Source organism: Scyliorhinus torazame, chromosome 7 (assembly GCF_047496885.1).
Source record: "Scyliorhinus torazame isolate Kashiwa2021f chromosome 7, sScyTor2.1, whole genome shotgun sequence".
Classification (NCBI taxonomy): Eukaryota; Metazoa; Chordata; class Chondrichthyes; order Carcharhiniformes; family Scyliorhinidae; genus Scyliorhinus; species Scyliorhinus torazame.
In genome coordinates, this window is record NC_092713.1 from 32,889,510 (window position 1) to 32,902,797 (window position 13,288).

Here is a 13,288-nt window from a genome sequence, read left to right on the forward strand (position 1 = left end):
CGGTCTGGAGTCGTCTCCTCTCCCTGTACAGCTCCTCCTCCGGGGTCTCTGCAAATTCCCTGTCCACCCTTAAAATCTCCCCCAGTAATCTATCCCTTTCCTTGGCCTCTGTTTTCCTTTTGTGGGCCCCAATAGAAATCAGCTCTCCTCTGACCACCGCTTTTAGTGCTTCCCAGACCACTCCCACAGGGACCTCGCCGTCGTCATTGACCTCCAGGTATCTCTCGATACACCCCCTCACTCTTGCACACACTCCCTCATCCGCCATCAGTCCCACATCTAATCGCCAGAGTGTTCTCTGCTCCCTGTCCTCTCCTACTTCCAGGTCCACCCAATGTGGGGCATGATCCGAAACCGCTATGGCTGAGTATTCAGCTTCTTCCACCCTAGAGATCAACGACCTTCCTAGAACAAAAAAATCTATCTGGGAGTACACTTTATGGACGTGGGAGAAGAAGGAATACTCCCTAGCCCTTGGTCTAAGAAATCGCCATGGATCCACTCCCCCCATTTGGTCCATAAACTCCTTAAGTACCTTGGCCGCTGCCGGCCTTCTTCCGGTCCTTGAGCTGGATCTATCTAGCCCCGGGTCCAGCACCGTATTGAAGTCCCCTCCTAAAATCAAATTTCCTGCCTCCAGGTCCGGAATACGCCCCAGCATCCGTCTCATGAACCCCGCATCATCCCAATTTGGGGCGTACACATTAACCAACACGACCTCCATTCCCTCCAGCCTATCACTTACCATTACATATCTACCTCCACTATCTGCTACGATGTTCTTTGCTTCAAATGCTACCCGTTTCCCCACCAAAATGGCCACCCCTCTGTTCTTTGCGTCCAGTCCTGAGTGGAACACCTGTCCCACCCATCCTTTCAAAGAACAAAGAACAAAGAAATGTACAGCACAGGAACAGGCCCTTCGGCCCTCCAAGCCCGTGCCGACCATACTGCCCGACTAAACTACAATCTTCTACACTTCCTGGGTCCGTATCCTTCTATTCCCATCCTATTCATATATTTGTCATATATTTCCTTAGCCTAACTTGGTCCGCCACCTTTAGGTGCGTCTCTTGGAGCATAACCACGTCTGCCCTTAGTCCTTTCAAATGCGCTAGCGCTCGGGCCCTTTTTATCGGCCCATTCAGGCCTCTCACGTTCCACGTGATCAGCCTCACTGGGGGGCTACCTGCCCCCCTCCCATGTCGACTAGCCATTACCTTCTCTAGGCCAGTCCCATATCCCGCCTTCGCGCTCCCGCTCGCTCCCCCAGCGTCGCATTCCGCCCCCGACCACCTTCTCTTTAGCCATTTCCTTTTGGATTTCCGCAGCAGCAACCCAGTTGTCCCCCCCCCCCCCCACCCCCCCCACCTCCACCCCCCCTAGATCCCTATCTAGCTTGATTGCTCCCCCCATATCACTTCCGTAAGTCAGCTGACTTCAACTGACCCCGGCTACTCCTGCTCGCTCCTCGGCCACCCCGGTGTGAGGGAACTCACTTGCGCCTGTTTTCCCGCCTTATTCTTTCTGGCGCGGGAACATCCCTTTACCTGTCCCGCCTCTTATGGCGCAGCTCCCTTTCCCCTCCCCCTCTCCTTCCCCATTCTCTGACTATGTCCCGCCTCTCCCCCCTCACCGGCGCCCACATTTCCCCAGTGTCCCCCCCTTCCCTGTTTACTTCTCGCTTAACTTTCACCATCCCATTAACAAAAACAATAATAACAACAATAACAGTTCCCTGCAGCATCAGTCCCTCAGTTCCGGTCCAGTTTCTCTTCATTGATGAAGGACCATGCTTCCTCCGCCGTCTCAAAATAATATTGTCTCTCCTGATGCGTGACCCATAGTCTTGCCGGCTGCAGCATCCCAAACTTCACCTTCCTTTTGTGCAAAACCTCTTTGGCTTGGTTGAAGCTCGCCCTCCTTCTCGCCACCTCCGCACTCCAATCCTGGTAGATCCTTACCACCGCATTCTCCCATCTGCTACTCCGCACCTTTTTGGCCCATCTCAGGACCTCTTCTCTGTCCTTAAGGCGGTAGAATCGCACGATTATCACCCTCGGTGGTTCTCCCACTTTTGGTCTTCTCGCCGGGATCCGATTTGCCCACTCCACCTCCATGGGGCCCTCAGGGGCCTCAGCACCCATCAGTGAGCTCAGCATCTTACTTGCGTACGCTCCACAGTCCACTCCTTCCACACCCTCCGGGAGACCTAGTATCCTAAGGTTCTTCCTCCGCGCTCCATTTTCAAGGGCCTCAATCCTGTCAGCACACTTTTTATGAAGTGCCTCGTGCGTCTGAGTCTTGACCGCCAGGCCCAGGACCTCGTCCTCAATACCTGACACCTTCTGCTGCACCACGCGAAGTTCCGTCTCCTGGGTCTTTAAAGTCTCCTTAAGCCCCTCAATTGCCTGTAACAACGGGGTCATTACCTCCTTCTTCAGCAGGTCCACGCACCGTCTCACCACCTCGTCCTGCTCAGGCCCCCATGTCACCTGTGGTTTCTCCGCCGTCATTTTGTTTCACTCCCTCTCTCTCTCTGATCTTCTGGCTGCAGATTCTTTGGGCTGCAGCCGCCGCCTCCGCCGGTTTTTCCCTCCGTCTTTCGGGGGGGGGCTCCCTTCCCTCGCGCCTCGCACCGGGTTTTACGGCCGTCCAAGTTGGGGCTCTTAAAAAGCCCGAAGTTCCGTCGGAGCTGGAGCCGCCGAAACGTGCGGCTAGCTCATCCCTGCCGCAACCGGAAGTGCGTTTTGTATTTAATATTAAACTCCATTATATCTGTCGTTGGCATTTGTAATATAGTCATGGAATTAACGACTTTCCATTGTGTAAATTATCATAAAGATGGTGTTGGTATTATTTTGATCTTTCTTACAAAGAGTTGCAGAAGAAAAATTGGAGGAAACTCAATGGATGGTAGCTGAGAAGGACAAGCTGCTGGAGAAGTTGTCTGATGAATGTAAAAGAGTGAAGAATGAGCTTTATGAACAAAGTAGACGAGGAAAGAGGTAATATTAAACTGTGAAATATGTCTCCTGGTCAGAATTTTAAAAAATTTTGTGAGATCCTTCCAGGTGTTCGTTGAAATTTGACAAATTGAGAGGCTGATTCATATTGCCAATTTTCTTATTGGCGTAGCATGGAATTTAAGTTCAAATTTATGATTACACGGAATAAGAGATCAAAGAGAATTCCACATTTATGGGTCAATTGAGATGCCTGCATATTGTTCCAACAAACATGTTTTGATTTAAGTTTCGAGATTTGAATCCTGATCTGAAAAATTGGAATATTCCAGCTTCTTAGGAACTCGTAAAATTTTCAATTTAAAAAAAATCTGAGCCTGAAAATGAGGGAGAACAGCTCAGAGATGTGTGTGATTAGTGAGTGGTTGAGAGTGAAACTTAAAGGAACTGATGATTTGCTGGATCTGGATCATGGAGCAATAAGTGCATTTGAAGAAATTAGGTCTTAATTCTTTTGCTCTTGCAAATGTTTTCCAGCTGAATCATGCAACATAGTGCCATGCATGATAGCTATGGCAGAGGAAACCCAGGGAATTTGTTATTTTATCCATGGAAAATTTACTTGAAGCAAATAGTAGTGTGGAATTTTTCCATTTATCTTTCATTTACTTTAAAAAAAAAAAAAAATAATTTTTTATTAAAGGTTTTCATAAAATATCAATAACAAAATGAGAAAGAAAAAAGAACCCAACAGGGTTAAGTACAAAACACAATCTAAAAAAGCAAACCCCCCCCCCCCCCCCCCCTGTACATAAATAATAAATTAACATTAACACCCCGACTTAACACAACAGGTGTATACACCCCCTCAGACCCTCCAGTGTAAGTAACATAAACAAAAATAAAGTAACCCCCCCCCCCAATGGGGGAGCTGCTGCTGCCATTGACCAATGTCTATCGTTCTGCCAGAAAGTCTAAGAACGGTTGCCCCCGCCTAAAGAACCCTTGTACCGACCCTCTCAGGGCGAATTTCACCCTCTCCAATTTAATGAACCCTGCCATATCGCTGATCCAGGATTCCACGCATGGGGGCCTCGTATCTTTCCACTGAAGGAGAATCTTTCACTTACTTTCTAACCATTAGAAGAAAGAGTTCAGAATAGAGGAGTGGATATGAGCTCTCGCCATCCAATTCATAGAATCCCTACAGTGTAGAAGGAGACCATTTGGCCCATTTAGTCTGCACCAACCCTCCGAAAGACCACCCTATCTCGGCCCAATCCCCCACCCTATTCCTGCAATGCCACCCTAAGAAGCAATTTAGCATGTCCAATCCAGCTAACCTGCACATCTTTAGACTATGGGAGGAAACCAGAGGACCCGGGGGAAACCCAGACAGACACTGGGAGAATGTACAAACTCCACACAGACAGTTACCCAAGGTCGGAATCGAACCTGGTCCCTGACGCTGTGAGGCAGCAGTGCTAACCACTGTGCCATCACAATTAGTGGGCATTTATATCGGGATCTGACTGGACAACATTAATTTGGAAATCTATAAGATTGGCAGATTGTAATGACACCTGGAATTCAAAAATCTAGTCAACTGATATGCACTTCATTTGGATAAAGAACCACCAATTGTATTGGGCCAAATCATCTGAGGAGTAGCAATTACTGTCGGGTTGACACTGCATTCCTATTTTCTTACCTTCCACCGGAGCTCCACATTTCTCATCTGGACTTCCAAACTGGGCCTCTTCAGAAATCCGAGCATGCTTGTTCTGGGAGTCCTTCCTTTGTATAATGCAGGATCACTGGGAAGCCAAGCCATCCCCTCATTTTATGTCTTGAACTGCCATATTTCATTAAGTTTAAATGTTTTTTGAATTTATTCTTTCATGGCATGTGGGTGTTGCTCGCAAGGCCAGCATTTGTTGACCATTCCTAATTGCCCTTGAAATGAGTGGCTTGCCATGTCAGAGGGCAGTTCAGAGTCAACTACATTGCTGTGCATCTGGAATCACATGCAGGCCAGACAAGGTAAGGATGACTGATTTCCTTTCCTGGCTTTAATTAAGAACAAAGAACGTTACAGCACAGGAACAGGACCTTTGGCCCTCCAAGCCTGTGCAGATACAGATTCCTTATTTAGACCTGCTACTTATTGGCCAAACAATCTGTATCCCTCCATTCCCCGCCCCTTCATGTATCTATCAAGATACATCGTCAACATTGCTATCATGCCTGCCACCTCCACTGGCAATGCGTTCCAGGCACCCATCACCCTCTGCGTGAAAAACTTTCCCCGCACATCTATCCTAAACTTTCCCCCTCTTGAACCTGTGCCCCCTTGTAATTGAGTCTTCCAACCTGGGAAAAAGCTGCTGACTATTCACCCTGCCTATACCTCTCATAATTTTGTAGACCTCAATCAGGTCTCCCCACAGCCTCTGTCTTTCCAACGAAAATAATCCGCGTTTATTCAACTTCACCTCATACCTAACACCCTCCAGACCAGGCAATATCCTGGTCAACCTTCTTTGCACTCTCTCCAAAGCATCCACATCTTCAGGTAGTGTGGCGACCAGAACTACACGTAATATTCCAAATGTGGCCTAACTAAAGCTTTATATAATTTAACTATCCTTCTAACTTTGTTAGATTAAATATGGGGAATCTGGGGCATGTGTAAAATTACTTGAAATTTACTTTACCATCTGTGTTAAAACTATAGTTAACCCAGCGATATACAGCCCTGATATGGCTTGGTTACAGAAAAAGTCTGAAGGAGCTCAAAAGTAAAAATATGGGGAATGATTATTGGAACCCTTTGATCTGGGAGTTGCTAGTGTTAGGATTTTGGATCAGACACCAACTTTTGTTAGGATACTGGATGAGAACCGCAAACAATTTTTTAATGTTTTTAAATTTAGAGTACCCAATTATTTTATTTTCCAATTAAGGGGCAGTTTAGCATGGCCAATCCACTTGACCTGTACATCTTTGGGTTGTGGGGGTGAAACCCATGCCGATACGGGGAGAATGTGCAAACTCCACATGGACAGTGACCCAGGACCTCAGCGCTGCAGTCCTGGTGCTAACCACTGTGCCACATGCCGCCCAACAATTTTTCTATTTGTAAAACAGTGAGGAAGTAATACTTCAACCCAGGAGGTGATGGCACTGACCAATGGGTATCTTTTATGTTAAAACAAACTTTAATTTAAACACAGAATTAACCACATTGACATCAAAGAAATAGCTTTACTGTTAACAGTTAAGCAGTTCTCTTACTATCTGCACCTGCCACTAATTCCAATTAAGCAGCACAATACAGTTCAAATGCCACTTATTTTTTTTTTAAAGAATATTTTATTGAAAATTTTTGGTCAACCATCACAGTACCTTGTGTATCCTTTACACAATAATATAACAGTATAAATAACAATGACCTGTTTTATCTCCAACAACACATTACAGGTGGCCTCGGTACTCTGAAATCAGGATGATTGTATAGATGAACATGTGGATAAATGACGGGAACAATTTGGATTGAACTGTGGTGCACTTCACAAAAGATTGGCCTGTTGATGTTTGTTGTTTTCAAATAAAGAATGGGAGACACTGGAACAACGATTCAAATATGACTACTGGTCTTAGACCATAAGACATAGGAGCAGAATTAGGCCACTCAGCCCATTTGAGTCTGCTCCGCCAATCATGGCTGATGTTTTCTTATCCCCATTCTCCTGCCTTCTCCCCATAACCCCTGATCCCCTTATTGATCAAGAACCTATCTATCACTGTCTTAAAGACACTCAATGATTTGGCCTCCACAGCCTTCTGCAGCAAAGAGTTCCACAGATCCACCACCCTCTGGCTGAAGAAATTCCTCCTCATCTTTGTTTTAAAGGATTGTCCCTTTAGTCTGAGATGGTGTCCTCTGGTTCTAATTTTTCCTACAAGTGGAAACATCCTCTCCACGTCCACTCTATCCAGGCCTTGCAGGCCTCACATGCCCTGGTTTCCTACCACAGTCCAAAGATGTGCGGGTTAGGCGGATTGGCCATGCTAAATTGCCCTTAGTACCCAATAAGGTTAAATGGGGGTTACTGGGATAACGGGGATAGGGTAGAGACGTGGGCTTGAGTGGGGTGCTCTTTGTAAGGGCCTGTGCAGACTCGATGGCTGAATGGCCTCCTTTCTGCACTGTAAATTCTATGATTATATGATTCTTACAAGAGGAGAAAGGATATAGAAATAAAATTTTGATTGGAGAAATGCAAATGTGTTTCTCAGAAAATGTTTGATTTGCTTGAACTTCAGTCTTATTTGTACTTTTGCTCCAGGGATTTAAAACTACAACAAATCACCTGTGTTTTGTTGAAAAATTAGCATTTAGGTTTTTCAGGAACATGTGACATGAATGCAATTGGAACAACTAATTTTTCATGTTTTAAATAGAGCCGAACAACAAACAAATGAAGCCCTCTATAATGCCGAAGAACTTTCTGTAGCTTTCAAACAGTACAAAGAAAAGACAACACAAAGAATTGCAATGGTGAGGTAGGATGTACCTTAGTTTTTCAATGTAAGTATAAAATATGCAGAAATGTTTAATTTGGTTTTTTTGTACTATAGTTTCAAGCTAATGAAGAGGAATTGCAGAACCGCCTGGATCACTATGACAAGAACAGGACAGAATTATTTGAGAAATGTACTGTCTTGGAAAAAGAGTTGGACAGCAAGAATGAGGCAATCAGGTTAATTCTTAAATGTATTTACTTAAGCAGAAAAATATTAGTTTTATTACTCAGAAGTGTTATCTTTTTGCAACTCCAATTTCCCTCTCTTCATACTTTACTGCTCTCCTGAATATGGTGACACTTGCGTACAGTTTCAATGATAATGGCAGAAGTGTTCTGAATGTCTCATTAAAGTGGCTGGGGCTTTTCTTGATTTTGTGACTTATTTAATAACATAAATAGTGGGGGGTTTTGGAGTATCTTAGCACACTATTTTTTCACTTTTGGGGAATAAGAGGAAGTGGTGGAAGGATTCCCAGGTTGACTATCAGCCTGTTGAAACATGTTCATGAACTCTCCTGGAACTTTCAAGTCCAAAGTGGAGCTTGAACCCAGAGATTCTGCCTCAAAGGTAGGGATGCTACCACTGTACCAAAAGACCCCTTGTAAAGGTAGCATGATATATTACTACTACGAAGCTTCTTTAAATCTGGATCATCTAGAAACAAATAAATCAATGCACAACACACAACTCCAGAACTTGACAGCACAGGTATTTCCATGAACAAAGTACATACAAGCATTTGTAATCTACATATGCAACTGCATCATTGTGTCTCGGGCACAACCATTCCACATTGATTCCTTTAGTCATAAGGCCAGAATCGGGGATGTTCGTGAATGATTGCATATAATATGCAATCATCAAATAATGAAGCAACCCATGTCAGCGTGCAACAAGACATGGACGATATTCAGGCCTGATAAGCGACAAGTAACAGTCGTGTCAGAAAATGATCATCTCTAACAAGACAAATTCTAATCACCATCTTTTGACATTCAGTGGTATTACTGGTTGTCAGATTTGAATATCATCAATATCCTGCAGGTCACCATTGACCAGAAACTTAAATAAACCAGCCACATAAATGTTGTGGCCACAAGAACAGGCCGGAGGTTGGGTAACCTGTGGCAAGTGACTCACCTCTTGATTTGCCAAAGCCTTTCTACAATCTTCACTTTTGGTGATGGAAAACTCTTCTTGAATGTTGATCCAACAGTACACAAGAAGCTCAGCATAATCCAGAACAAAAGAATCCTCTTGATTGGAACCCTATCCAACATTTTAACATTCATATTAAACGTATAAGAAAGGTTAGGAGTGGACCATTTGGTCCTTCTAGCCTGCTCCACCATTCAATAAGATTATAATTGATATTCTACCTTAATGGCAGCACAATAGCACAGTGGGTAGCACTGTTACTTCACAGCTCCAGGATCCCAGGTTCGATTCCCGGCTTGGGTCACCGTATGTGCGGAGTCTGCACGTTCTCCTCGTGTCTGCGTGGGTTTCCTCCGGGTGCTCCAGTTTCCTCCCACAAGTCCCGAAAGACGTGCTGTTAGGTAATTTGGACATTCTGAATTCTCCCTGTGTACCCAAACAGGCGCCAGAATGTGGCGACTAGAGGCTTTTCACAGTAATTTAATTGCAATGTTAATGTAAGCCTACTTGTGACAATAAAGATTATTTAAGTCCATCTTCCTGCACTATCCCTACATTCCTTAGTTTCTATAGTATCCAAAAATCTGTAGATCCCAACCTTCAATATATATGAGCATCCATTGCTCTCTGAACTATAAAATTTCAAAGATTCACAAACCTTTGAGTGAAGAAGTTTTTCCTCATCTCAGACCTAAATGTTTGACCCTTTAATTTGAAGATTGTGGGCTCAAGTTCCAGACACGACAGCCAGGAAAACTATTTTCCCAGCATCTACCCAGTGAAGTCTGTTAAGAATTTTATATGTTTCAATCAGATGATCTTTAATTCTTCTGAACTCCAGGAAATATATCGATAGGCCTAGTTTCTTTAAACGCTCCTCATAGGACCTTATTCAAGGAATCAGACTAGCAAATAAAAGCAAAATATTGCAGATGATGAAAATCTGAAATAAAACAGAAAACGCTGTAAAAGCACAGCTGGTTGGGCAGCACCTGTGATGAGAGAAACCGAGTTAATGTTTCAAGTCCATATGATTTCTTCAGGGCAAACCTTTGTTGTCTTGTGCTAAGGCAAGTATGTCCTTCTTTGGTTAAGGAGACCAAAACTGCACAGAACTCTAGATGTGGTCTCATCAAAATCTATAATATAATTAAACTTCTTTACAGTTACACTGCAATCTTTGTAATAAAGGCCAACATACCATTTGCTTTCTTAATTGTATCTGCATGTTAATTTCCTATGCTTCGTGTACAAGTTCACCCAGGTCCCTCTGAATAATTATATTTCTTAATCTCTCATCAGTTAGCTAATCTGTTTTGTATCTTCCCTAACAATAATGTGGATAATTTCACACCTTGCCAAGTTATATTCAACTTGCCATGTTTTTGACGACTCCCTTCACCTGTCTATATTCCTTTGTAGCCTCTTTATGTGCTCCCCTATCAATTTAAAAACAAAAATAAATAAATTTAAGAATACCTGAAGAGATCTACCATGCGGATCTAGTGAAGTCTCGCAACACTAAAACTCAGTAGAAATTTGAGTTAAATGTCTCTGATGCAAATAAGAATCTTTTATTGCCTCTACTTGATTACAATTGAGAAAAACTTAAATCTATTCTCAATAAAATCCGGCTAGCAAAGGACTTAAAGAGAAGTAACTTATTAACAATTTAACTTTCAAAATAATACAGAAATGGTTTCTTGCTTACGGCAAAACAGCTTGCATTTACTTCCAAGAGTTAAGAGTGGAGAAGTGAAAATATGAAAATAGAGATAGCGAATAGTTAGGTCAAAGTATTGGATGATCCTGGAATAAAGATGGCTGTGCGGACCATCATGTTTAAAGAGAATTTTATCAGTCTGAAGCCATCTGTCTACACCTCTATGTTGTCCTAATTGGTTTGGGTGAGAATCAAATACATTTGATTCGATGGTTAACTGTCAATCCTCAATGTGCAACATAAGTTCTGAATGTTTCATGTTTGAATATTTGTGTATGCTATGGAATGCGATTTTGTGCTATTATCAAGACTGGTTTCTACTGGTTTTCTGCTGACTTTGCTTTATCCACATTCTGGACAATGGTGCCTTCATATTGCTATGGTGCGTACTTGACCCTGATCTCGATTACTGGTACCGCTTATTTCTTAATGTCAAACTGACTTTGAAAATATGTTCATCAGAGCAATAGCTTGTTCATTTTCTCAACAAAAATGTTGTTTTAATCTACAATTAATTTGTGCATGTGTCAGGCTTTTGTGCTTCTGTTGAAGTTATGTGTTTAATCATGATCTAAGGTTATGAGTACTGAAATCCTTATTTTAAAATGGGTATTAAAACTGTTTACATTAAAATAGCCTTTTTACCTATCAGATCTATCAGAAAATAGTTGATTACTATCAGTACCCAATTCTTTTTTTCCCCTCAATTAAGTGGCAATTTAGCATGGCCAATTGACCTACCAGGCATATATTTTGGGTTGTGGCGGTGAGACCCACGCAAATACGGGGAGAATGTGCAAACAGCACACGGACAGTGACCAGGAGCCGGGATTGAACCTGGGTTCTCAGCGCCAGAGTGCTGACCACTGCGCCACCGTGCTGCCCTAATTTGCTTTTGTTAACGATTTTGAAAATGTTACATTCGGCCTCCTCATCTAAGTAAATAATATAGATTGTAAATCATGAAACTTGCATTACCCTACTAGCTATAGTCGGCCAAGCCAAAAGACAGCCCATTCATTCCTATGTCTGTTAACCAATTTCAATTCATGCAAATAAATTACCATCCAATCCCAGGAGCTCTAATTTCATGTGGCACTTTACCAAATGCTTTTTAAAAGCCTAGATACACTAAATCCTCTAATTCTCTCTTATCTACAATTTTGAGTCTAGTTGCTCCCTTAAAAATGATAACTGATTTGTCAAACGGCATTTCCTTTTCAGCAATCTGTTTGAATCTATTCAATCATATTATTTTCAAAGTACCCTGTTACTATGTTCCTAATAGTAAATTCTAATATTTTCCCTGCTGCTGCTGATGGGCTAACTGACCTATAGTTGGTTCCCTGTGTTCTTGCTCTCTGTTCTCTAATTAGTGGGGTTAGGTTTGCACCTTCCATTCTGCAGAGGTCATTTTAAAATCTAAAATACTGCAAGATCAAAACTCATTGTTCACTATTTTTATAGCTACCTCTTTTGAAACCTTAGGAAGTAAGAGGATGTAGATGGTTGGATTTAGGAGACTTGTCTTTAAGTCCCGTTGATGGGGCGGCATGTGGTGCAGCGGTTAGCACTGGGACTGCGGCGCTGAGGACCCGGGTTTGAATCCCGACCCTGGATCACTGTCCGTATGGAGTTTGCACATTCTCCCCTTGTCCTGTCCCACAGCCTCCGCTGGTCCTCCAGTTCCTCCCTGGGATCGTCCGCCGGCCCCTGCTGGTCCGGCACCGCCTCATCATCCTTGTCCTCCTCCTCGGGGGTGGCAACATGTTCCTTGTCCCTAACCTCCAGCTCGTCGCCCCGCTGCTGTGCCAGCTTGTGGAGGACACAGCAGACCACCACAAAGCGGGGACCATGCGGGGGATTTTACTGCAGGGTACCACCAGAATGGTCGGGGCATCGGACCGCATTTTAAGCAGACCGATGCACCACTCAATGACAGACCGGGTGGCCACATGGGCCTCGTTGTATCGAGTCTCTGCGTCGGTCTCCTGCCTCCGTACTGGCGCCATTAGCCAGGTCCTCAGCAGGACCCCATTTGCCTCCCAAGAGCCAGCTGTACATCCTGGGGTTTAGCACAGGGCTAAGTAACTGGCTTTTAAACAGACCAAGGCAGCATGATTCAATTCCCGTACCAGCCTCCCCGAACAGGCGCCGGAATGTGGCGACTAAGGGCTTTTCACAGTAACTTCATTTGAAGCCTACTTGTGATGAGCGATTTTCATTCATTTCATGTCATTCTACACATCCTAGGGGAATAATATTATTGTTAAATTGTTAATTATTAACAGAAATTAACTGGACTATATAAATACTTTGGCTACAAGAGCAAGTCAGAGGTTGTGAATTCTGTTGAAAGTAAATCTCTGAAACCTGACCATCATTTGCAAAGCTCAAGTCAAGAGTGTGATGGGACACTCTCCACTTGCCTGGGTGAATGCAGCTCCAAAAACAGGCAAGAACTCCGACACCATCTAAGACAAAACGGCCCACTTTATCGGCACCTTAAAAAAAATTTTTTTTTTAATTCACTCCCTTTACCAGTGAAAGCAATATGTGGCATCTCCAAGATGCACTGCAGCAACTTGACAGAACCTTCCAAACCCATGACCCCTACCACCTAGAAGGATAAGGCAGCAAATGCATGGGAACACCACCCTCTGCAAGTTTCCCTCCAAGCCACGTACCATCCTGACTTGTAACTATTTTGCTGTTCCTTCACTGTCACCAGATCTAAATCCTGGAAATCCTTTCCAAACAGCACTCCCCGTTGGTGTACCTGCACTAGATGGACTGAAACGGTCCAAGCATCAGCTCGCCACCACTTTTTCTCAAAGGCATTTAGGGA

General features: G+C 43.7%; 1 protein-coding gene across 6 annotated transcripts in view; it reads left to right on the forward strand.

Moving 5' to 3' along the window:
* The window catches only part of ccdc18 (coiled-coil domain containing 18), a 239,684-nt gene that overhangs the window by 46,075 nt on the left and 180,321 nt on the right, over positions 1-13,288 (forward strand). For 5 of the 6 annotated variants that reach the window (XM_072510511.1, XM_072510508.1, XM_072510507.1 and 2 more), the window contains 3 exons: positions 2,880-3,008; positions 7,434-7,530; positions 7,611-7,732. In XM_072510511.1, coding sequence (XP_072366612.1) covers positions 2,880-3,008; positions 7,434-7,530; positions 7,611-7,732 — 348 coding nt within the window. Of the gene's footprint in view, positions 1-2,879; positions 3,009-7,433; positions 7,536-7,610; positions 7,733-13,288 lie in introns of all 6 variants that reach the window. The other variant, XM_072510509.1, reaches the window with a different exon arrangement.